At 43.4% G+C, this 26510-nt stretch overlaps 1 protein-coding gene across 1 annotated transcript; it reads left to right on the top strand.

Annotated features, from left to right (window-relative positions):
- The first annotated feature begins 348 nt into the window (after window positions 1-348).
- PGM2 (phosphoglucomutase 2) lies at window positions 349-25739 on the top strand. The gene is made up of 14 exons (XM_080939433.1): window positions 349-469; window positions 4322-4489; window positions 7253-7359; window positions 9353-9437; window positions 9859-9942; window positions 10104-10297; window positions 11919-12108; window positions 12774-12871; window positions 13829-14009; window positions 14329-14422; window positions 16224-16353; window positions 17393-17582; window positions 18946-19079; window positions 25229-25739. Exons 1-14 carry the CDS (start codon window positions 365-367, stop codon window positions 25329-25331), a joined length of 1863 nt encoding a protein of 620 aa, XP_080795559.1. The 5' UTR covers window positions 349-364; the 3' UTR covers window positions 25332-25739.
- The last annotated feature ends 771 nt before the right edge of the window (window positions 25740-26510 follow it).

The raw sequence follows: 26510 nt of genomic DNA on the forward strand, positions 1-26510 counted from the left end.
AATGGCCTCTAACTCACTGAGACCTGCCTGTCTCTGCTCCAATGTGCTCTGCTTCGGAGCGCAGTCAGACTAGCATCCCAGACGTGGTGGGCATTAAATACACACTTGATGTTTGCTGGAGGACCCTGGATATGGCCTAGGAGACTAGAGTGAGGACATCCTCCAGCTCTCTTAGCCCTCAAACATTTCCCCAGTTGCCTGGCCCTACGGGAGGCACACCCACTAAAGGCAAGTCTGGAACCGGGCGGGGCTGCTGCACGTCCTCTTTCCCTCCGGCTCTCTGACTACGCCGCTGTCCCCGCCCTCTCCCCGCCCCGCCAGAAGGGTGACCCGGCCTCCTCCGTCCGCTTGTGGCTGCGTTGGGATGGCTGCAGCTACACCCGCACAGACAGCAACTCCGGAAGGCAGTGGCTCGGGTATGGACGCGCGACTGGACCAGGAGACCGCGCAGTGGCTGCGCTGGGACCGGGTAAGGACCGATCTCCGGTTCTCGGGTTCCCGGGAGCCGAGGCTTGAACGGCAGGGAGGCAGGCCCAGCTTCCTGCCTTCCCCGCTCCGCCACACCGAGCCTGCTGGGCATAAACTGCTGCCGGACTGGAGACAGCTGCTAGACTCGGTAGAGGAGCAAAGTGGGGAGGGATGAACGTAGAGGAACTGGGCCCAGGGTAGTCCACGCACAAAAGGTTTCTCGGGTTCTATGGTGGGCTGAGCATCCTCATCCATTCAGAATCCGCTCTGTTCCGCCTTTCCGGAACCTGGACTTGTCCACAGTCCAGACCACCTTTCCTGATTGCATGGTTACTAAAAGGTCCTTGATAGGCCAGGCTAACCGGGAGTTTTCCAGAGGAAAGGTGACAGGGTACACTTTGGTCCCAGATGCGCCTTTTCCCTGTAACTAACTGTCTTATGGCTGAAGCAGCCAGGCCACCAGCTCCAGACATCACTTCCTTTGCTCTCTACAAGTTCTCTCTGGCCTGTGCTTTCCTGTGCCCTGTTGCTTCCCCATAATGTTCTGCTGATTTTATTTCTCTTGTTTTCATTCCTGTGTGAACTTAGCAGGTCTTTCCCGTCTCCCAAGTGCAACTTATTTAACGCAAATACTCGCTCTAGACAGCCCGGTCTCTTCTCATTCCCAGCTCTTCCTGGGATTGGAAGAAACAAACCAGTACCCCCCCCCCCAGCACAGGTTTGTTTTTTGTTTGTTTGTTTAAAGTCTGTCGGTGTCTGTGGCTGACTTCAGGAGGTGAGACCCATGCAGATCCACTGACCCAGTGGTCAGGGAAGGGCCTAAGCCATATTTTAAAGCACTACCTTGAGACTCTCTATTGCTAAACCCGGAGTCTCTCGTTTTAATGGTGCACTGGCCTCTGAAATCAGGAAGCCAGTGCTATGTGTCTCTGCTGCCTTCCGTGGTCTACAGCACCATAGTACTTATACTACATGTCTATGTCTATAGCAGATTCCTGAAACGTTTCTTAGATAGAGGCTGCGAGGCTCAGCAGAGGTCATTCCATTCTCACACCTAGAAAATGAAAAGTCAGCCATCCTGTTTCCAGTGCCAGCTCCTCATGGGAGTTTTTATTTTGTTTTTCCTGGAAAGTTAAAGCCTCCAGGATGTTTAAGGGAAGGAAAGTGTTTCCATTACTGGTAACTTAGTAACGTGCATTGTGTAGATTCTCTTAATGCCCAAGTTAAGAAGTATCATTGTGTGTGTGTTAGTCAGGCTATTGTACCTCTGGACTAAGTGTCTGACATAGACTGAAGGCGTGGAAAGAACTCCTTTGCTTAGACTCTGAGATGGTTTTATCCTTCAGAGTAGAAAGGTATAGAGAGCTGTTTGTGTCCTGTGGCTGGGAAGTAGAGAAAGGGAAAGACAGGAAGAAACCATTGCAGAAAAACATTGTCCGGGAACCTTGATCCTCCAACTAGCTCCCAATCCCCACCTTTTGTCACCTCCTCATAATCCCGGCAGATTTTGGATCCATCAAAGGAGGAACCCTTTGATCCCATCAGAGCCTGGGGGCTTAGTCCCAGGAGGCACTTTACAGGTGCACTCAGAAGTGAACAGAAAGTGTAATTACACAGAACATGGACTCTGTCTTGGAACGGTACCTCCATGAGTAGAAGTAGAGGGAAATCAGCCTTTTCTCCTTTGAAGAGGCTTCAAGGCTAATTTCCCAACCAGGTGTGTCCATGTGGTGTGTGGTTGTCTCTGTGTGTAGATGTGTGGGCACCTGTGTGCAAATTCGTGCAGAGGCCAGAGGCTGAGGCTAAGCGACTTTCTCAGTCACTCTGCCTCAGTCGGGGTTTCCATTGCTGTGAAGAGACACCATGACTGAGGCAACTCTTACACAGGACATTTAATTGGGGCTGGCTTAGAGTTTCAGAGGGTCAGTCCATTATCATCATGGCAGGGCAGGCATGATGCTAGAGAAGGAGCTAAGAGTTCTATATCTTGTTCCAAAGGCAAACAGGCAGCCAGGAGAAAGGTCTTTCAAAGCTTACCCCCAACGATGACACACTTCCTTCAACAAGGCCACTCCTCCTAATAGTGCAGCTCCATGGGCCAAGCGTATTCAAACCACCACATAGTCTCCACCTTATTTTTTAAAGACAGGGTGTCTCATTGAGTGTGGAGCCGACAGTCTGAACTGACGGAACAGCACACTGCATACACTGTCTGTCTCCCTCCAGCATTAGATTTACAGATAAACCCTGCTTGGCTAGGTTTGTTAGTGCATGCTGGGTATGTGAGCTTGGGTCTTAAAGTTTGCGTAGCAAGCACGTAACTGGTGGAGCTGACTTTAACCTCTCAATTACTTTAGCTGGACATGGGTGCCTCTCTGGGAAGCACCCACTCATTCTTCAGAGAAGCTCCTATCAGCTGAAAGCACTGAGGTTGCTGAGCCACCCAGGCTGGCAAGGACCCTGGTAGTGCACTCTGCAAGACTACTATGTCCCCTCCCCTGTGCCTCCCTCTTCTGTAAGTTTCCACCACCCCCAGGTCTGACCCTTATCTCTGCCACTTTCTTCGCTCGCTTTGTGACTTTTCTTTATCTCTTTGCTTTGTTCTCTCAGGCTGCTGAGTCTTTTCTGTCATCCAAGGCCAATTAAGACTTTTGAAATCCACTGTAGGCCTCAGAGAAGCCCTGGATATTGAGTGTGGCCAGGAAGTCTGTGTTGTCTCAGCCACTCAGCAGATGTCTGTTGAGCTCCTTTTGTTTGCCAGCTCTGAGCCTTGCCTTGGGGGCACCTGACAGTAATGGGTAAGACAGTTCTCTGCAATTGGAATCTAGTGCTTTTAATCAGAAGGTTGGTCCTGGTTCCTGTTGAAACTGGAACAATCAGGGCGCATAGGCTTGATTCCAGGAAGCCAAGGTTTTATTTCGACCACATTTCAAAGTTTAATTATGGGGCCTTATCTTGTTCAGCTTTCATTTTATCTAACAATGACTAGAAGAGCTTCCCACCAGCATTCCCTCAGTTCTTAATGTAAAAGTCCCTGAGGAGTTAGATAACCACCGCCCCACTTCTCCAATCTTCGGATCCAATGCCATTGTTAGCAAACCAGGCAATGTAAAAAGTCCTTAAGTGATTCATGCTCTTATCTGTTTGAAGTTAATGTAATAAAAAAGGCACTAAGTTAATATTCGTTATGCAGTGTAAGCAAGCCATTCAATTTCCTGTAGTGAAAACACTACCAAAACTGTTGGCTGTTATTGGCCTGACTTAGAGCCATTGAAACATGACCAGATATGAAGGAAGTACTTTGTAAAAGTTATAAAGTACAACAAAAGTAATTAAACTGTCTGACCTACCACCCCGGGGAAGTCTGAGGACCTTAGGGAAGGAGATGAACATCACAACTCAGTGTCAAACAAATTTAAAGTCTTTGAAATTATGTGAGAGAGATTCTAGCTGGTTCCCCTTTTACAGATGGGGAAACTTAAGTACTCACAGCCTTCTCAAGCACAGGGTTGGTAAGTGAATGATCTGAGAGCATGGTTAGCTGTCTGTTCTAGAACAGCATCTTGTTCATTTTCTCAAAAACGATTACCTTAGTAGGAAAGAGAATACAATTCATATCATACTATAAAATTTCTTAGCTCAGATTTCAAAAACACCAGAAAGTGTAAAAGCCTACATTTATATATACAGGTTTTATTTAAAAAATAGACGTTAGACGTGTGTGTGTGTGTGTGTGTGTGTGTGTGTGTGTGTGTGTGTGTGTGTGTGTGTGTGTTGAAGGTGTGGTCTACCTTGTAGATTTTCTGTTTTTCTTCTAACCAAGCTGTGGCTGGTTCCCACGTCTGTCTTTCAGAATCCTCTAACTTCAGAGTCAGTGAAGCAGCTCATTGCTGGAGGTAATAAAGAAGAGCTACAGAGATGCTTTGGGGCCCGGATGGAGTTTGGGACAGCTGGCCTTCGAGCTCCTATGGGAGCAGGAATTTCTCGAATGAATGACCTCACCATCATCCAGACCACACAGGTACCATGAGTTTGTCACTGCTGGTCACTCCTGGTGTATCTCCCTGAGGCCTGGGGATCTGATTTAATTTGTTTTAGCTATGGATATGTCTTTGGCTCTGACCAAAGAGAGAAAGTGCCCACCATTTAATCTACAAATGAGGTGTGTGTAGTTCTTATTTAAAACCCATTAGCTTTCTACCCACCCGGCCAGCCATGGAACAGATGTATTGAGTGTCCACTGCGTGTCAGGCATAGTGAGTTGATATGACTAAGGCAGAGCATTGACTAAAATGACGTCAGGGTATGAACATGACTATCTCAGCTGGAAGCTGTTTTTGGCTTTGATAAATAGCTGTGACTCCAACAAAGTAACTAATCACCACTGGATTCTGTCTGTCCAAAGAGAAGGTCAGTGTCACCTGGTGGGGGTATATATTGCTGTGGCCATCTATGGATAATCCAGTTTGCCACAGCTACTGGAGGTGTGAGGCCTCTCTAGATTGAAGATTCACCTTGATCCTTTTCTCCTATATCCAACTCTTATCTAATTTTTCTGAAATGGAGAAATTAGACTTAAGTTCAGGGCCCACTGTGGCCCACTTTTCTGCTAGAATAATGGATCTCTTCTGAGAGTGGCCTAAGGGGTGCACGTAGTTAGGGGTCCTTTGAAACCACAGTGGAGAGACATAAGGGATCTATCCCATCATCCACGCACTATGTGATCCTTAGGAGCCATCTACTCTGGAGTAATGCTTCCCATGGACATGAGGATGCTCAGGGCTCAAAACATTTCAGGAAAGCAGCAGATGCAACTTTAACATCTTAGGGGTCATCCCAGCGGAGGAGAAAGGACTTCCGGAAGGGCTGTCACTGCAGCTGTGGGTGTCGTTTCCTGATGGAACACTGACATACGGCTTGGCAGCCACATCTCTGTTCCCACTGTGGCGTTGACACTGTTGTTCTGCTCCTTTGGTTATGAAGGCCAAGCCCAGTGGTCCCTTAAAACTGCCCTGCTTTGGTCAAGGAGCAGGTGCACTTGACTATCCCAGCTGGAAGCTGTATTGGCTTTGATAAATGAGCATCTTTGATAAAAGAACATCTCAAAGAAGCAGGGCAGAGAGTGGAGGAAAACTCCCTCCTATTTGCCTTAGCGATAGAGATTATGATTTATTATGATAATTAATTCACATCTTTTTTATTCTCTGTTTGTGGTTGCTGAGGAGTATTTCATTTTTACCCGGACACATCAGTGACTAAGAACTCAGTGGCCTATGAAATAGTCCATTCTAACTCAGGGATAATCTAATTGTATTAGTCAGGGTTCTCCAGAGTCACAGAACTTATGGGTAGTCTCTATATAGCAAGAAATTTGTTGATGATTTACAGTCTGTAGTCCAACTCCCTAACAATGGTCGGCAGCAGCTGTGAAGTCCAAGGATCTAGCAGATGCTCAGTCCCACAAGGCAGGCAGGTTAAGAGAGACAGCCTTCCTTGTTCCAGTGTCCTTATGTAGGTCTCCAACTGAAGGTATGTCCCAAATTAAAGGTGTGTGCCACCACTACTGGATCTGGGACTTGCTTTGTCCCAGATGACCTTGATCTCAGGATCTCCTTGCCTTCCTGTCCTAAGATTCACAGCCTCTATGCCTCAAGATCAAGATCAAAGGTGGGCCTCCCAATTCTGGATTGCGCTTCATTCCAGATATAGTCAAGTTGACAACCAGAAGTCGCCACTACACTAATTTAAAGATGGTTTCAGAGTGCTGGAGGGATGGCTCAGCGGTTCAGAGCACAGGTTGCTCTTCTTGAGGAACCTGGTTTGGTTCCCAGCACCATGTCAGGTCATTTCACACAGCTTGTAATTCCAGCTGCAGAGGACCGGGTACCCTCCTCTGGCCTCATGAGCCCCTGAATACCTGCATACCCGCACATACCCATTCACAGGCCACACACATACATAATGTAAAATAATCAGGAAAGGGGCCTGAGGGATGGCTTAGTGGCTAAGAATGGCTGTTCTTGCAGAAGATTTGAGTTTGGTTCTCAACAACTGCGTCCAGTGGCTTATAGCCCCCGTAAGCTCCAGGAAACCAAACAGCCTCTTCTGGCCCCCTGCACACATGTGGCACACACTCACCCAGAAATGGGTATAATTAAAAAAATAATTTTACAAAGAGTTTTATTAGTTTCATCCCAAACCCATCTTTTTTTTTTCCTTTTAGCTTTTATGGATCGTAGTTATATATTTTGGAGCCATGTGAGTTTTTTGTTTTGTTTATAGTAGCATTTAAATTCCAAAAGCCTCCCTCATCCCCATGGAATAGTGTTCTTTCCCTCAGCTGTTCTCAGGTCCTCATACTCAACAGGGTCCAGAAGCTTCTAGAAAATTTAGAGAAATGAGAATCTGGACTCGGGCTATGTATGCTTTTTGCTCCCTGATGTATTGAGGTCACAGTCTCCTACACTGGAGACTCAGGTGTAATGTCACCACTGTCAGCTGTGAAGAGTCAGGCATCTGAATTCCTTCTTGGGAACCCACAAGACCAATATGTAAAGTGCATCCTTATTTCCTCATCACTGTGTGCTGGATGCTACATGTTTGCCGTGGGAAAAGAAACATTCTAAACAAGAGATACATTCTAAACAATGTATCCCTCTACCAAAAATCACAGGTGTACTTCCTTATTTGTAAGATTTCTTTTAGTAGAGCGAACTGGGGATTAGGTCTGATTCTTATGTTGTAGGTATGAAAAATGTGTTTTTAACCCCTAGGCTACTTTCAGGGATTTTGCAGGTACCTGGAAAAGCAGTTCAGTGACCTGAAGCAAAGGGGTGTGGTGATCAGCTTCGATGCGAGAGCTCACCCTGCCAGCGGAGGCAGCAGCAGAAGGTACTTAGGCTTTTTTTTTTTTTTTTTTTTTTGAGGGGGGGTGGCTTTGGGATGGAACCTAGAGACATTTCTCAGAAAAGGATATTTCATAATTTCTTTTATACCTTTATTTTGAATCATCATTTTAATAGTTTGACTTTTAAAAATTATATAAATGTGTGTCTGTGTATATATAAATGTGTGTGTGTGTGTGTGTGTGTGTGTGGATATTTGCATATGGTGCAGGTGCCCACAGAGGCCTGAGACACTAGGTCCCATCGACTGTACTTATGGGCAGTCTCAAACCTTTGTAAGAATAGCACATAGTCTTGACCATTGACCCATCTCTCTAGCCCCTTGATTATTTTTTTTTTTAAGGACTTGATTTTAAACCCATAATTACTTAGCTGTTAAAAGTCATGGATTAGGGCTGGGCATTCCCAGCACTGGGGAAACAGAGCAGGCAGATCTCTGTGAGTTTGAGGTCAGCCTGGTCTACAAAGTAAGTTCCACGACAGCCAGGGCTACACTGAGAAACCCTGAGTTAGACTGTTCCCCATCCCTCAAAAAACACAGTTTAGCCTGGGCCTTTAATCCCAGTGCTCAGGAAACAGATCGGGAGGACTTCTGGAGTTCAAGGGCAGCCTGCGCAAGTTCTAAGACATCCAGGGATACACAGCGAGATCTGTCTCAAAAAGCAGATAAAAAATGGTGGGGAAAAATTTTGTCTAAACAGGTCTCTCGCTTGCCTCCATGTAATTCTTCCCCGATATGTATGTGTGTATAGGTGTCATGGCCTCTTCCTTTGCTGACAGCCACCTTTCTCAGGGTATAGCTTTGTGACAGTTCAGCTGTGGGCACGTGATGCTGAAGATGGAGATGGCAGTAAGGCAGCAGGTTTTTGAACGCTGATCCTGTGCTTACCATTCGAATCCCCCCAAACAGCATAGAAAACATTTAAAATTGGCCCTGGGTATCCGCCTGAGACCTTTTCTAAGACACCCACCCTCCACTGCACAAGTCACCTATAAAAAGGCACATGGCTGTGTGACGCCTGCACACAGCTTCTCCTGCTTCTCCTTTTCAGGTTTGAGACAGGCTCGCACGCTGTAGCCCACACCTGTACTGGATTCATGATTATCTTCTCAGTATCTTCGAGGGAGGGATACAGACGCTTACCACCAGGCTTTCCTCCCATATACCATAAACCCTGGTTTAGACCTGTCACGGCTGAAACAACTGTATTTTTCAGATGTGTTACACTGTTGGTTAAAGGACAGCTCTTGCTCGGCTCATGGAGCCATGGCATTTGCTTGAAGTGACAGGCATTTGCCAGTTCTTTTTGGGTTTGTGGTTCCTGCCTCTGCCTACTCACATAAGGACACATCTTATAATAAAACACACACCCAGTCAGAGTCCGTATGAGGTGTGTGCTGAATTGTGTGAATTGTGATAGTGTAAATCGGGGCCTCTAACCCTCTACATAGTGACACGTGATGTCACAGCAGCTGGCCCATTCTTTGTCGTGGGGGACTGTCCTATGCGTTGTGAGGTGTTTAGTAGTACTTACCCATTCATTCCCATTAATCGCCAGTAGCACAGCACCTCTCCAAAGGATCACAGCTGATCATGCCTCCATCAAAATCCTGGAGAAGGACAGATGGGCCGAAACAGAAACCACTGACTAGGCCCAGATAAACAGAGTTGAAAGACTTTAAGGCAGGCCTGGCTTATATGCTCAGTGGCTTTGGACATGTGGCAAGGTGACCTCTGGCCTTTATGCTACACAAAAGAGAGGAGAAGACTCCAGCTGCCTCAGGTCTTCCTCTTCCACTCACTACCGAAGGCGGACATGTTGGAAGGAGCCAGAGCTGCAGTTCTGTTAGTGGAGGGTTTGCCTAGCACGCATGAAGCCCTGGGTTCCTTCCCAGCATGCTGTGTTCGTTGTTTCTCACTGTCCTGGGAAGCTCTGACCCCAACTCTCCTTTTTCTGTCCCTGTTTCCGCATTTTTAGGTTTGCCCGGCTGGCTGCGACTGCATTTATCAGCCAGGGAGTTCCTGTGTACCTCTTCTCTGATATAACCCCAACCCCCTTTGTGGTAAGTCACCCTTTCCTTTCTAACTACTTGTCAGAGGGCCGCAGACAACATAAAAGGTCATGTAACTTGTAGCCTATGTAGTTCGTGCCAATGAATGCTTAATTTGTGGGTTAAGAATATAAAAGACTACCAACAGTAACTAATAAAATGGAACAGCTGCGGCACTATCCTGTCATGAAGTTATATGAGTGTGGCCCTGCTGAAAGAGCGGAGACACACACTCATCTCCCAGGAGCATGAGCAACTGAAACAGAACAAGACAGACAAGGGGGATGTTGCATGGTGCTTGGATGGGACACGGGGCGCTGAATGGCGTTAAGATATTAGGGTGATACAGGGGGATGACTGGCTCCAAACAGTGTACAGTAGGCACTTCCATTCTGCTTAATCTTTGTTAAGAACCATCTCCTGCTCTGTTTAGCCTTATACAGTGTCACACCTGAAACTCTGTGCCGGGATCATGATCACTGCCTCGCACAATCCAAAGCAGGACAACGGCTATAAGGTATACCTCCCCCGTCTCCCCGCCCCCCACATACATGCTCTCCTCACACACACACACACACACACACACACACACACACACACACACACACACACACTCGTGTTGTTCAGGAGAGGGTGCTCTGCACCCTGAACTGCTAAACGCATGCCTGGCTTCTCTAGGTCTACTGGGAGAATGGAGCTCAGATCATCTCGCCACACGATCGAGGCATTTCTCAGGCCATTGAGGAAAATCTAGAGCCCTGGCCTCAGGCTTGGGACGAGTCTTTGATTGACAGCAGTTCCCTTCTTCACAACCCCAGCACGTCCATCAGTAATGACTACTTTGAAGACCTTAAAAAGTACTGTTTTCACAGGTAACTGAACTGTGGTTTCACTTCAGCTAATGTGATTCAGCCGACTGTAGCTACATGTATATGTAAGGGACAGCAGCTCCACTGGCTACATTTTCTTAAGGGAACCTGTACCCGATCCTCATGGCTTTGCTGGCTACCTGTAGCCTGACCTCGCCCCTCAGATGTGCTATTCTGCTATATAAACAGCACAAGTGACCAGACAGGGAAGCCACACTAAGGTGGCTTTATTTACAGAAGCAACCCACAGTTTGAAGTGTTATAAATACAAATATACAAATATACATTTGTAACTGTGTCTACATAGATGCTTGTATGGATACAACTATATGTATATATGTGTATTTAAAAAATACTTTCAGGACTGGGAAGATGGTTCAGTGGGTAAGAGCACTTGCTACATAAGTGTGGGGGCTTGAGTTCTAAACCCTAGTGTGCAAGTGTGGTTGTACAGTGCTATGTGTCTGTTTGTTCAGCCTGGGGTAAACTTGGTAGTCACAGTCAGGTACTGAGCAGGAGGTTAAGTTCCACTACTGTTAATTGCCTCTCTGAAACTGAAATTCAGTTTTCGTTGTCTGGTGCTGTGTTCATTATATAGCCCGGATCTGGCTACTCTGGTGCAGAGTAGAGACTCCAATCCCGTCGAAGGGAGAAACCACACTGGCTTAGGGTCTCCCTGGGCCATGGGATAAAGATCAGAGTTCCCAGGTCACTGGATTTTTTTTCTTTAAGCTCTAAAACTGTGGTTATCTTTTCCTCCCGTGAGTATGGAATGAGAACAGGAAACATCTGTGAGCTCTCCCTCGGATCCTCTCATTCAGTTTCCAACAGGGAGAGGTGACAGGGTGCTTGTCCATTTTTGTATCACTGCAAGAAGCATGGGAAAGCAAGTTATTTGTGTGTGTAAGATACCCTCTTGCATAATCTAGCACAGGTTGAGGGTGATCAGCAAGCTGCCCTTCAGTGTGGTTGGTACCCCCACCTGCAGCCTGTGGTAATAACATAGGACCCCACATTCAACCTTGTGCTTCACAGTATCAGATTTATCAGCCTCCCCCCATTTTTTAGAAAAGCATAAAATCTCACTTTCATTTATAAACTTAATTAAGAAAAACATTTTTATGTTTATTTGATCTATATTTGTCTTTTCTGTGTAATTGCTTGTCTGTCAAATTCAGTAAACTTCTTTATTTAGGAAAAAAATGCAGTCTTGTTTCTTTCAAGTGTCTACCCTCCTCCTGTTGTTACTTTTGACATTTTTTAATTGAAACTTTTTATGGAAGCTTTTAAACAATGTTGTTACTATTTAGTTGTCTTTTAATTCTTGGTTTCTGGGTTTTAGTCATACTTCAAGAGACTTTATACCAAGATAAGAAAAAGGAAATTCTGGTTTTTGAACTTCTGTGTTTGCATTTGGTGATAATAAGTCTTTCAAGTCATTGGTGATCCTGTTTGGAGGGCATATCTTAGGCCTCTGAAAGTCTCACATCTGTACCATCCACGTGCACTGAAGCATCTTTCCTACAGTATGAAGTGCCCCTCCCCCATGCATGGTGCTTTCTAAACCTTCCCTCCAGAGAACCTTGCTTACGTCCTTTGTCATTTTCCATTTGTCTTACTCTAGGACTGTGAACAGGGAGAGCAAGGTGAAGTTTGTGCACACCTCTGTCCATGGTGTGGGTCATGAGTTTGTGCAGTTGGCGTTCAAGGCTTTTGATCTTGCTCCTCCTGAAGCTGTTCCCCAACAGAAAGATCCGGATCCCGAGTTTCCGACTGTCAAATACCCGAATCCTGAGGAGGGTAAAGGTGTCTTGGTAACCTACTTTCATTAAATAATGGGCTTGGCTTTTAAACTCTGAAGCGTTGTTTTAATGGGGATTTGTCATGCTGGGGAAAAATAAATTATATCTCTATAAATGTGGATTTTGGACGGTTACTAATTTCTTAAAGGAACTTTTAGACTTGACATCTTAAGTGAGGATATAAGAGCTAAAATCTAAATTATGCTTTAAAGTAAATATTTGTTGATGGTTTCTCTACTGCCAAGAAGTAATGCTATAGAATGGAGAGGTTTTTTTTTTTCTATTTTTGATTTTATACTTTCTTGTTAAAGAATATTATTCACAGTGTGGCTCACACACCATTTTGAAACATTAGATAATAATGATACTGTAAGAGATGGTGTGGTCTGGTCTGTGTGGCCAAATATACACAGTGCCTAGAAATACCAGTCCAGCCACAAGGCTGCCATAGTTCTGTGTATCTGACCTCTGATTTAGGAAGATGAAATACAATCTGGCTAAGCAAACCCAGCCCCAAGAAGTAGAAAGAAAGAAAGAAAAAAAAAAAAGCAGAAAAACAACAACAAAGTCTAATTTGGGGAGAGCCTTTTTAGCTCATAAGAATATGCAAATCTTAAAGACTAAGTGTGCTCCATGTTTTCCCAAAGTAACCTTTACTCTTCTGAACTTATTTCCAGACTTTATCTTTTGCGTTGGCTGACAAGATCAAGGCCAAAATTGTCTTAGCCAATGACCCAGATGCCGACAGGCTTGCTGTGGCTGAGAAGCAAGACAGGTGAAATTAACATTGTTTATCTGTGTCATAAAAATTATACAGAATGCCAAATTAACATTGTTTATCTGTGTCATAAAAATCATACAGAATGCCATCTTTAGCAACACTGTATTTGTGGGGAGGGTGAGTCCAGATGGGAAGTTTTCATTGTTTAAAGTGATTCGTTTTTACAACAAAACCTCTGGATTCCTCTCACAGGACAATCTGCTGATCCTAAGGGCAGGGGAGCAAAACCCTGACATGTGTGTAACACAGAGCAAAGCAGTCAAGTGTGTGCAGGGACTGGAAATGACTCTGTGTGACACCCTCACTTCATAATTGAACCTTAGTACGTGAAGGTCTCCATGCTAATAAAGCAAAGCCCTTTGCACGATGCCGGCTTTTCAGTGCAGTGTCTGCCGACAGGTATAACAAAGCACCAGACCTCCAGGGCAGGTTGAATTTAGAGGGAACAGACAGGCAAGGGATAATAAGAGTGTCTGGTACCGTTTCAAACTACAGTCTTTGCCAAAGATGGAAATCGATGGGTCCTCTGTCATCCCTGACACGCTAATGGTAGACCATCTTCCAAGATGTTAGTGTTTGTTTAGAAGCATCTGCCGACACATGAAAGTTGCTCAGATATTTGTGATGTAGGTCCACCTCAGCCCAATTAGTTCGTTCTCACTCCCACCCCCCGCTTCTTGTCTTTCTTTCTTATGTATTTATTTTAGTTTTTTGAGACAGGGTTTTTCTGTGGTACAGCGCTGGCTGTCCTAGAACTCACAGAGAACTCTGTGTGCCTGCCTCTGCCTCCCAACTGCTGGGACTGAAGGAGATTACCAGCACACCCAGCTCAGCCCAGTCATTTAAAGAGAGCAGCAGTTTTATAGAAAGTGCACAAGCTTCTTTTGCCTAGCTCTAGGACCTCGGTGCCTTCCTAAAGATTGCTAAAACAAAGGGCCTGCTTCCTTGCAGTGGCGAATGGAGAGTGTTCTCAGGCAATGAGCTGGGGGCCCTGCTGGGATGGTGGCTCTTCACTTCCTGGAAAGAGAAGAACCAAGATCAAAGTAACCTCAAAGACACATACATGTTGTCCAGCACCGTTTCCTCCAAAATCTTGCGGGCCATAGCCTTGAAGGAGGGCTTTCATTTTGAGGTAAGGTGTTTGTGGGACTTGGATTTCCCTGCTTCTTTCACTTTTCCTTTTCTATTTTAAGATAGGGTTTCATATAGCCCAGGCTAGCCTTGAACTTTATATGTAACCAAGGATGACCTTGAACTTCTGATCCTTCTACCAGCACCTACTCAATGCTAAGATTTTAGGCACATACCACTACACCCAGTGTGTGTGTGTGTGTGTGTGTGTGTGTGTGTGTGGTACTAGGGATTGAACTGAGGGCTAGGCAAGCACTCTCTACCAATTGAGCTCCATAACCTGCCCCAAAACATTTTTCTCTTTTGTGTTACCCATTTAGGAAACATTAACGGGCTTCAAATGGATGGGAAACAGAGCCAAACAGCTAATAGACCAGGGGAAGACAGTCCTATTTGCATTTGAAGAAGCTATCGGTAAGAAGCAATAATGAGATTATTATCAATAGTGAGTATGTGTGTGTGTGTCTGTGTGTATGTGTGTATTAAACAATATATGTTTATATATATATATATATATACAAGCTATATATATATATATATATATATATATATATATATATATATATATATATATATAAGCTATATATATATGTAATAACAGATGAGGTCAGTATATGATGGGAGCACACAGTTTACCTTGCTTTTCTTGTTTGACTCAAGTGTTGAACTATCCTACTCTAAAATTGGACTCTCATATCTCTTCAACAACAACGACAACAAAATAGGATGCAAATGGTTGGGTCGTCCAGACAGCTGACGGTGGTGGCATTCTGCACGGGGCAGTTGGCAGTGCAAGAATCCACACTTCTGTGCAGCTGACTGTTGGGTCTCAAACAGGACAAATGAGTAACTGAGATGCCTATTTAACACATCAAAGCAGATTCTCCCATCATGTTCTCCCAGCACCCCTCAGTCCCTACCTGTCCCCTACCCTAAATCTCTCTAAGGCAAGGGGCTAGGCTGCTCTTCCCCCAGCTGCTGTTCCCTATATACTCCAGCCATTTTGGTTATCTACCTCTTCTTGTCTTTCCTTTATCCCCTGACTCTCCCCTCTTCCTTCCCATCTCCTCACGTGGTGTGGCTCAGGGTTCTGTTCATTCCGGACTCTCCCAAAAGTCTCGCCTCTGGCTATGTTCTCTCTCATATCTACAATGAGCCTTCTCCCCCACCATCCCTAGGAGTAGTCATGTCCTCCCTTCTTTTCCTTCACTGGTAAAAGTCACAGAGGGTGTGTGCACTGAGAGTGCCCAGGGAGCAGAAGGCAGCTCTGTGGGCTCATGTCATCACTGCCATGAACATAGGAGGGGACATTGAAAGGTTGACCAGAATTACTGAAAAGACCTTATCCCAAACTACCAGTCAGTATATATAAGAGGGAAGGAGAACTAGGTACGGGCGTAGGGCATTCTGTTGTTTGTGCAAACAGGTGCACAGCTGTCAGTTAAGTAAACTATTACCCACTTCCTGTTCTTCATACTCCTTAAAGTGGAGAGATACTCGTTCAGTTTAACCAACTCATTACAGAGGGATGGTGTGTGCTGCCTCTCGGTAGTCAGGTTTTCAGAGTTGGCTTTTGTTAAGGAGACACTGTCTATCAAGTACAAATCATAAATGTTACTCAGTGACTCAGAAGTATATGATGAGGGCTTTATCCTCCAGTAACTGCACAAAAGAGGGTAAGGGCCAGCCGTCAAGATGAATGGAGCAACTGCCAAGTCTCAGAGAAGGAAGAGGTGGAGAGTGACCGGAACGGGCGGAGCCATGTGTATCTGAGCTGGAGCTGGGACATGAGTGTAGTCACTGAACGTCATTTGCCAGCCGGGGAAATCGCCACACAGGTCATTCAGTGTGGATTCCCTCAAGGCTCCTATATTCAAGGCACTGGGCTAACTTGTTTTTGTTTTTGAGACGGGAGCTTGTCTAACCCAGAACTCCTGATTTCTTGCCTCCATCTCTCAAATGCTAGGATTACAGGCACACATCACCACTCAGCTCTGTGTGAGCTAGCCACACTGTGGTTTATGGGGGGCTCACACGATGGCATGGAACCACATGCAGGTCCAAGTTCACAAACACAGAGATAAAGGAGGAATGTGTGTGTGCTCCATTCTAGACCCTAACGTGCAATAACCAACAGGCCTGCACTCATATGGCCTGTTCTGGTGCTGTAATGAAATCCACTCCTAAGCCTGTGTGTCTACTGCTTCCTCTGCAGGATATATGTGCTGTCCCTTTGTTCTGGACAAGGACGGTGTCAGTGCTGCTGTTATAAGCGCAGAGCTGGCGAGCTTTCTAGCAACCAAGAATTTGTCTTTATCTCAGCAGCTAAAGGCCATCTATGTGGAGTAAGTGTTTATGGACTATTGAAGGAGTGTTGGTCATATTTCAAGTGCTATTACTCTGGTGACATGCTCTGGTCATTAGGAAAGTGAAGATCACCTTCTCCATTGGATGTGTCACCACTAGTTAGTAATGACCATTTGCAGTTGTGTGCATTCTAACACACAAGAACACTTTGAGAATGGCTGAACTGAAGAGTGTGAATCTACGTAGTCCATGTCATAGATTATATTTTGGGGGTCAGTCTTCGCAGCAAGAACCGAATTCTGCATGTGTGCTGTGGAAGCTGTACAGATGACATGAACAGTAACCACACAGCCTGGCTGTGTTCTGTAAAGCCATAACTTACCTGTACAGGTTGATAGGGAGTATGACTTTGAGGGATTTCTCAGGTTCTCATGCCTTATAAGACAAGCGCTTTATTGATTGGACTATCTCTTCTGCCCTGGACCTCTTTTTCATCCCATTTTTAAAATTTAGTCACCTTTATTTTGTGTGTATGGGTGTTTCGACTGCATGTCTCTGTGTAGCCTGTATGTGTCTGTTGCCTGCAAAAGCTAGAGGAGGTCACTGGATCCCTTGAAATTGGCGTGATGTGTGTGAAACTGTACATGTTTGTAAGCCACTGTGAGGGTGCTGAGAATGAAACCTGGGTCCTCTGGAAGAGCAGATCATGCTCTTAATCACTGAGCTATTTCTTCAACCCCTTTACTTTTTTTTAACATTTATTTATTGTGTAAATATGTATGTATATATATTGTATATATATGAGTAGGTGTAGGTGCACACATGCCACCAAACACTCATGGAAGTCAGAGGAACAACTGAGGAATTCTTTCTCCTACCGTGTGTGTTCTGGGGATCAACTCAGGTTGTTATGCTTGGCAGCAAGTGCCCTTACCCACTGAGACATCTTGCCAGCCCCAGCTTCTTCTTTAATGTTAATCTATCCTTTAGAAGCTGGCTAGGGCTCCCTGTTCACTTACTTTACTCTGCAGAATGTTTGTGGCCCAATGTGCTTAAATTTATGGTTTCTTTTTATAGGTATGGCTATCACATTACCACAGCCTCATATTTCATCTGCCACGATCAAGGGACAATTAAAAAATTATTTGGAAACCTGAGAAACTATGATGGGAAGAATAATTATCCCAAAACTTGCGGCAAGTTTGAAATCTCTGCTATCAGGGACCTTACAACCGGCTATGATGATACTCAGCCAGATAAAAAAGCTGTGAGTGACATTTATGTCTGTCCACCAGTTGATTCTGTGTTCACCACGCCTACCTTTTGAGCAGATTCATTCATTCGCAGGGTCGATTGAAAATACGGGCTGGAGGTGTACAGCTCAGAAGTAGGTTGCTTGCCTAGCACATGACAAAGCCTTGGGTTAGTTCCCTAGCATCAGAAAAGAATAAACAAATAGAATAAGATATGTGGAAAAACTAGAAACCACGAGCTAGAAATGCAAGTGATCTCACAAGTCATTGATAATGGATGACATCCCAGGCCATCCTCTCACACGCAAGGAAATTGGGACTCAGAAGAATGGTGGTTGGTGAGGGTCCAGGTGGAGGAGAAGCCTTTGACTCTGGACCCAGCTTTTCTTCTTCACCAGAACATGTCACCCCAGAGAGTATCACACACACACCACGAGGGTGAGTGACTAACCAGTATTATCTGGTTGTATATGATGATACATACCAGTGAATCTTTAAATTCCTACACTTGGGGAACCAAGACTGGAACATCATATGTCTGAGTTTAAAGCCAGTTTGGGTTATATTATGACATCCTGTCACAAGCAAACAGTGCTGAAAGCCCCCCTGGAGTTTCTCACTGAGTAGGTCTGGGATGAGAACCCAGACTTTGCACATTGAATAATATTCAAGCTGATAGAGACTGGCCCACTCTGGGAGGGCCACGGATGAGTGGCTTTCTGAAGGCTTTGGCCCTGTTCTCTGATTGCATGAGGCCTAGCTGTAGATGTTTGCATGAGGACCTCCCTTCGAGCCAGAGGTAGCAGAAGTGTAGGGCTGCTTACGCCCAGTTTAGGAGGACAGCAGGAACAGCCTGGTGAGTGAGTCATTAGATGTCTTCCTTGATATTTACCTTTTTGTATTTTGTTTAAAATTTTTGTTTAAAATATGAGCAAAATATATTCATAAGAGACGAATGGTATTAAAAGAATCATAGTGAAGTATGATACCCCACTTCCATACAGAGACAACCAACCAACTTTTCTCTCAATGGTTTCTCCTGCTGTTTTCCATAGAACTTTTTTCTGTCTCCTGGAGATAAAAAAAATCCAAGAATACACTTCCTACATACAGGAGCCCCCTGCCTGTATTGCCTCTGAGCCTTGATTACAATGGTTAATCAATACCAAGTCCTATGTTGCTCAGTAGCTTCTTTACAGGCTTTCTCTACTTTCTGTAAAAAGTTACATTCCTATAGCCAGTTAAAGTTCTTTGTTTTGTCTATGTCCGGATCTTGTTTGTCTGGTACTGACTCTCTCGCTTATTTGGGACAGTGTTCACTAGGCCAGAATGGGTTGTGGCTGTTGAAATGTGTGACCCGTGCAAATTAATCCCTAGGTTCTTCCTACCAGTAAGAGCAGTCAGATGATCACCTTCACCTTCGCCAATGGAGGTGTGGCCACCATGCGAACCAGTGGGACAGAGCCCAAAATCAAGTACTATGCAGAGCTGTGTGCTCCCCCCGGCAACAGGTATGGTGTGGATGGTTAGCTGCTATGGCTCGTATTCCTGAGATGTCCTGGTTCTGTTCAAGGGTTAAGTAGTAAAAATTCCCAGGTGCAGCCCAGTTAGCAACCGCGCTGAGATCACAGCCAGCAATGACTACATGAGATTAAAAATAAATAAATAAATAAATAAATAAATAAATAAATAAATAAATTTACTTTTTTTTTTAAAAAAGAGGAACAAGGAGATTAACAGTGATTCTTAAAATTGGCTACACATCATCTGGGGGATTTCCCAAACCTGATACCTGGGTCTCACTGGGAAGTGCTGATTTTCAATTATAATGGAGTATGACCTGGGACTCAAGGGGTTTTGTTTTTGTTTTTGTTTGTTTGGTTTTTTTTTTTTAGATTTTCTTCCTCTCTCTCTCTCTCTCTCTCTCTCTCTCTCTCTCTCTCTCTCTCTTTCTTTCTTTCTTTTTCCATTTCTTTCTTTCTTTCTTTGTCTTTCCCCTTCCTTCCTTCCTTCCTTCCTTCCTTCCTTCCTTCCTTCCTTCTTTCTTTCTTTCTTTCTTTCTTTCTTTCTTTCTTTCTTTCTTTCTTTCTTTCTTTCTTTCCTTCTTCCTTCCTTTCTAGTATATATGGGTGAAGGGGCAGGCTGTGCCCTTGAGGCCAGAGGCCTAAATTATTCCCTGGAGCCAGATTTATAGAGAGTTGTAGCTGCCCTATGTAGGTGCTGGAAATGAGACTCTGATCCTCTGCCAGAGTGCTACAAAGTTAAAAAACAAACAAACAAAAACAAAAAAAAAAAACTACACTGTTTTAAAAAATTAAACAAGACAAAACCTCCTGAGAGGTTTGGAGGTTGAGAACTCTTCCTGCTCTCCCAGCAGACCTGGGTTTGGATGGAAACAGCCACATCAAGCAGCTCACAACTGCCTCCATCCCTAAAGGATCCAATGTCTCTTCCGGCCTCCATGGGCACCCACATCCATGTGATAGATATACACATTAAACAAAACCACCCTTTACAAATGTCTGCAGCAAAGCAGGTTCAGGATACCTCCTCTACCTCTCCATTCCGCATCTTACTCTTAACAGTAAGACTTCCCTTCTTTGTGTATTTGTATTGGTGATTAGTGCCAGTGAATTTCACTCTTCCATTCCTATGATAAAATAGCTTGAAATCCATTCCACGCTCAGCAAAGACCCGAGTGTCTCCTCCGCTCTGAGCTGAGTCCCAAGGCAAAGAAGGAACCCCAGCAAACCTCACGCTTGCTGACCCAGACATGGCCCATGTGGTGCAGCTACGTGTCTGCTGTCTCGGTACACAGTTTGAATTCGAAGCTGAACTAGCTGGCATTCTCTCACCAGGATATGGCTGATGATCAGGACAGCAAATATAGCCAATATTTTCTGATTAAAAACCGTATGTAAAGCCATGTATGCAGTTTAAGAATGTTTACTAACCACTTTTCAAAAGCCTGAAAAGAGGCAGATGAGATGGATTCCAGTACTTTATTTCACTTAACTTAGTATATCCCAAAATATTATCTTTAAAATATAAAGTTCGTGTAAAAAGATACTGATAAAATACCTTCCATTATCTTTTAACGAAAAGAAGACTTTTAAGCATCCAAATAGACACTAAGCATATTCACACAGCGTAAGTCAACAGTACATATGTAAATGATACAATTTTATTAAGCACACTTGATCTATACTTAGCTTTCATGAACCTTATAGTAGGAAAGGTTTTTATAGTCTGATGATTCCAATTATTGAATTAAATACTATTTTTAAAATTTACTATTTTGGGTAAAATTTCGACCTTTAGGCAAACAGAAAGCAGTTCATTTTCTAAGAATTCCAAGTTGCCAGTATTTTATCACCAGTGCTCAGGATCAATGTTTCTACTTGCACTGCATTGAGGCAGCTTTTCTTTGGTCATCTCTGTGAATTTTAGTTCCCATTTACCATATCTGTTTACGTCATTCTTCCAAAAGCCCCCCCATTTTTTAATAGACTGAGAAATGTATTTAATATTTCAGAATATTTTTGTTCATAATAATAACACTGTTTAACATGTAAGGCTTTATCTATTCACACTCTCATGTAGCTTTTTAGAATAGAGTTTATTTTAGATGCTTATTTATAAACTGGCAGGATCTTTGAAAATTATCCTTGTTAAAAAATCACTGAAAAATGACTGCTGTTTATTAGAGTGACATTGGGTACTAGGTTGGACATAATGCCACAGTTCAGGGGTCACCAACCTATTAATATGCAATGACATTAAGACCATACCTAATATACGATTACTATTAATAGACTTCATATTGTACATTTCATTTATTAATAAAATTAAATAACCTATGAATCAGAATCAAAAGCCTTTCAAGTCTAGGTGGTGCTATTTAAAAGTATTTTTGTTACAACTGATGTCTTTTGTAACTTTTTATTTTTAAAAACTTTCAGACATAGAAATACTAAAGTGATAATTCACTGAACCCTCACGGTCTTTACCCAGGCCAGAGGATGGCAAATATGAGACAGATAAAATCTTAGTGTTTCTGGGGCCTATGGTGCTGTTGAAGTGTAGAAACAGGGTGTGGTGGCACATGCCTGTAATCAAGGCAGACAGAGGCAGAGAGACGGGGGTGGGGGAAGGAAAGAGAGAAAAGAGAAATGTAGAAACAACCATATACGTATCAATGAGTGGACGTCGTCTGTGAATAAAACTTTATTCACAAAACCAGTCCATGAAGCATAGTGTAGACCCCAACATAGCCTCCCCCATTGCTGGCATTTTGCAGCATGTCTCTCCTTGATGTTTTTGTTTGTTGTTTTGTTTTTTTTTTGTTTTTGTTGTTGTTGTTGTTGCTGCTGCTGTTGTTTGGGGGGTTGTTTTGTTTTTTGTTTTTGTGTTTTCCCAAGACAGTGCTTCTCTGTGTAACAGAGCCCTGGCTGTCCTGGATCTATTTTGTAGGTCAGGATGGCCTTAAACTCACAGAGATCCACCTGCCTCTGCCTTCTGAGTGCAGTTAAACTGAAGTTAAAGTTAAATTCTTTAGGAAACTGCTCTTTTGAATGAGCCTAGCCTTGTCAACATGAATTCAGATGTGCCCTGAAGTCATACCTTTTCCCCCTTTCCTGATTCAGAACTGCACTGAGAACTCTGACTGCTTCCCTTGCCATTAACTTTACGTAGATTTTTGGCCTGGTTAGAGGGACACGCTGCCTGATTGTGAAAAACACTCCACTGCCCATTTCCATAACGTGACATACTGAAGCTAAACTTAAGAAATAAGGGTTGGTTCCTAACCCAATTTACATAGCCATGCAATGTGTCCTTGTCTTTAAAATATAACTCAGCAATATCACACTTTAAATCTCAAAATGGGTCACTTAGGATTAGGATGGGGAATAAATGCTAAAATCAAACTTTACTTTTAGTAGTTATCACATTGCTAAGCCCTACTGGGTGGTACTAGTGTCTAACATGCACTAACTGTACACCATGGAAACATTATTTCAATGAGCAAAGGGATCACTTCACAGACGTGTCAGGTTTGGGAACTAAATATTTATAAAGTTATCAATAATTGGCAAATTCACTGCCGTTATTTTAGGCTCCAATTTTAACTAAGTGTAGTCATATTTACTTTCCAAGGAGTTTTTTTCGAAGCACATTTATAGAAAACAAAGAGAACAGCATAATTTGGATGCACTTATGAGTAATAATTACTATGTATGTTGTTAGTAGGAATAAAAATAATTCTAACGATTGCTCTTTTTATTGAGGTCTTTGGGCCAGGTTCTAGGCTAATTACTTTAGATAGTATATCTAAATATATACGATAACTCTCTGGAGAAGGTAAAGTCTTTATCCCAGATTTACAGATGGAGAATATGGGTCTTAGCGAGCCCACGCCACTCGCCCGAGGGCACATAACCAATAGAGCCAGAATTAATGTCTGCAGTGAAATTGGTCACCTTAATTATACTATTGTCATCACCAAGTCAAAATCGATCTTAGCAGAAATTGTCATTTCCTTTCTGAATAAACCGTCTAAGTCAGCTGGTCAAGAATGAGGTAATAGAAGTGTCTGAAGGGTTAATTTTCAAACTCCGCTGTAGAAACTCACATTGGACTCCATAAGCTGCTGTGAATCGATTTCATTGGCAGGCAGGCTTATGTTATTGCTTGCATCCATGGGTCTGCTACATACATGTAAAAGTTTCATATATATATGCTTGAAAGCCCGTCTTAAAGGAATCAATTTTCCTAGATTTTTTTTTTTTAGGTTTAGGTTTGGGGGGGTGTTTTTATGAATTTTTCCCTTTTTTCTTTTTCTTTCTTTTCTTCTTCTTCTTCTTCTTCTTCTTCTTCTTCTTCTTCTTCTTCTTCTTCTTCTTCTTCTTCTTCTTCTTCTTCTTCATCTTTTCTTGTGATGAGCAATAAAGATTCAACACTGTAACTCCCATTTCCTGCTATGTGCTTTGACCTATTGGAAAGAAGTTTGGGCAAAGAAAGAGTCAGCCACTCCAGCTGAAGTGGCTGCCAAGGCAAATGTGACCCTTGATCACGAGGGTGCATTTAGAAGAGCAAGCTCTTGGACTGTCTTTTTCCTGTGGGCTGGCGTGGTTTTAAAAGTATGGGCACAAAGGAAAGGAAGGAAACAGCCAGCCGGGGAGACTGAGGACTTCACAAAGATGTAGTTAAAGTTGAGCAGGACTGAAGCACAAAGGAAACTGGGAATGTTTCCCCTGTGGTATTGGGTACACAGTGTACATCCTCTGGGGATGCTAGGAGCAAAACTGTGGTTCTTTAAAATCCTTAGGAGAAGAGCAAGGAGTGATTCTGTTTTGTGGAGACCTGGAGTTGGAAAACCTTTAGGGAATGTAATACATATTGCCTCTTGGGACATTTTTCCCCTCAAAGTCAACACATGTGTTCCCACTCAAAAGATCATGAAGTTCTGTTTTTGTGTGAGGGTTTGTATGTGTGTGTGTGTGTGTGTGTGTGTGTGTGTGTTTCAGTTTTCTGAATTCTATACTCTTGAAGTTTAGTTTCAGTCTAACTAGATTCAGGAAGGGAGCATTTTCTTAATGATATATTTATATTTATTTTATATGCATTGGTGTTTTTGCCTGTGTGTCTGTGTGTCAGAATCCCTGGCACTACAGTTTTGAGCTGCCCTGTGGGTGTTGGGAATTGAACCAGGGACTTCTGGAAGAGTAGCCAATGTTCTTGACCACCAAACCATCTCTCCAGCCTTGAAGGGAGCATTTTAAAATACAGAGTAGAGGGGCTGGAGAGATTGGGTCAATGATTTAAAGTGTGAACTGCTCTTGCCAAGGACCCTAATTCTTTTCCTAACACCAGTGCTGGAAGACTCACAGCCACATGTAATGCCATCTCCTAGGCACGTGCATTTGCGTGTACACATGCACATAGCTAAAAGTTAAAATAACTAAGTCTTTAAAACAAACACATTTGCTTTCAATTTTTAATTTTGCTTCGAAGCAAGGAGTAGCAGCTCATATTTGCAATCCCTAATTCCGGCACTCAGGAGGCTGACTTCAAAGACAGCCTGGGATCCGTAACAAGATCCTACCTCAGAAAAGAATCAAGTTCAGACATGCTACTTACTGCATGCCTCTCTCTCAGCCTTTGGGAGGCAGAGGCAGGTGGATCTCTAAGTTTGGGTCCAGCCCTGTCTGTGTAGTTACATAGAAAGACACTGTCTTAGGGTTTCCATTGCTGTGAAGGGACAACATGACCAAAGAAACTCCTATAAACATTTAACTGGAGCATGGCTTACAGTTCAGAGGTTCAGTCCATTTCATCAAGGCAGGAAACACAGCAGCATCCAGTCAGACATGGTGCTGGAGAAGCTAAGAGTTCTACATCTTCTTCCAAAGCAAGCCAGGAGCAGACTGACTTCCTGGCAGCTAGGAGGACGGTGTCTCAAAGCTCACCCCAATAGTGACACACTTTCTCCAACGAGGCCACACCCATTCCAACAAGGCTACATCTTCTAACAGTGCCACTCCCTGGGCCAAGCATATTCAAACCAGCACAGACACTGTCTCAAAAATTATCTAATATGTGTATTTTTTCTGCATTGGAATATTATTCGTTAATCAGTTTTCCCCTTTATATTTTTCAGTGATCCGGAGCAGCTGAAAAGGGAACTAGATGAGTTAGTTGGTGCCATTGAAGAAAATTTTTTCCAGCCACAGAAGTATAACCTACAACCAAAAGCAGAATAAAATATTCCAATGCTGGATATGATTACATTTACCTCCAATTAAGCTCAACTTGATTTTTAAAGCAGTATTTTTTTTAGGGCCAAATGATTCAGATCATTGCCACAAGTATTTACATATCTTCAACAGCTCTACCTTTCTTGTGTGGTTTTGTTTTGGTGGTGGTGGGGGGTGGCCTACAAAGTGAATAAAGAAAGCTTGTCCAAATCCCCCAAAAAACTAGTATCTCTATGAAAATGTTAAATCTGGGCATTATCTGAATTTTTAAAATAAAGACTCAAGTAGATTGTAAACTATATGCCTTACTTTGTACACATGCATGTCTTCTGTGTAACTCTTTGTGTGTAGTTGAAATAGAGAACCAAGATGATTCCTAAGTTCTGGGCTCTTGTGTCTAGGATAGCTACCTTATAGAAATACTTATCCCTATGTTTCTGTCAGTTACTTATAAAGTAAAAATAAAAGAAATCAAACAGGCTAATATAGTTCATTTTTTTAAACCTAAGACTTTAGTTTTAATAATATTGCGCACATACTCAGATTTTGTTTATGGGGAGTTAGAAGGTTATAAATGCAGTACCAAATTTGCTTGGGCTGTCTTTAGCCCTCTCAATAGTCCTTCATATCTGTGTGTGTGTTTATGGGAGGAGGTAGAGACAGGGTCTCGCTGTGTATCCCTGGCTTGCCTAGAACTAGCTTTGTAAACAAAACACAATCAAAGGGATCTACCTGCCTCTGCCTCCCAAGCTATGTCCTGATCTAACAGCTTTTTGACTGTTGGGATAAGAATGTTTCCTTAACAGACATGCAGCTTCTAGCCATCCAAAAGTGAAGCAAGTTATCAGCTAGCACACAGACCTAAGGCAGAGATTGCCCTAGGTTTGATAAATACCTTGATTTATGACTTTTATGTCTTCTGGAATAAATAAAAACCCATGTAACCAATTCCATGTTGGAGCATGGTATTTGGGGGGACATGAACCATGGGGGAACTGGACCATGATCACTCATATTGGCTCCTGACTAAACTCTTACTGCTTTTAAGGTGAGAGCTATTTTGCATTGACACTGTGTTTGTGTTGAAATTCATGTTGTCTCTCGAATAATTAAAACTAAACAACTCTTGGCTGGTCAGTGATTGGTTAGTGGTTGGTGGTGCACATCTTTTATCCCAGCACTCAG

This window comes from Micromys minutus (assembly GCF_963924665.1).
Source record: "Micromys minutus genome assembly, chromosome: 1".
Taxonomy (NCBI): domain Eukaryota; kingdom Metazoa; phylum Chordata; class Mammalia; order Rodentia; family Muridae; genus Micromys; species Micromys minutus.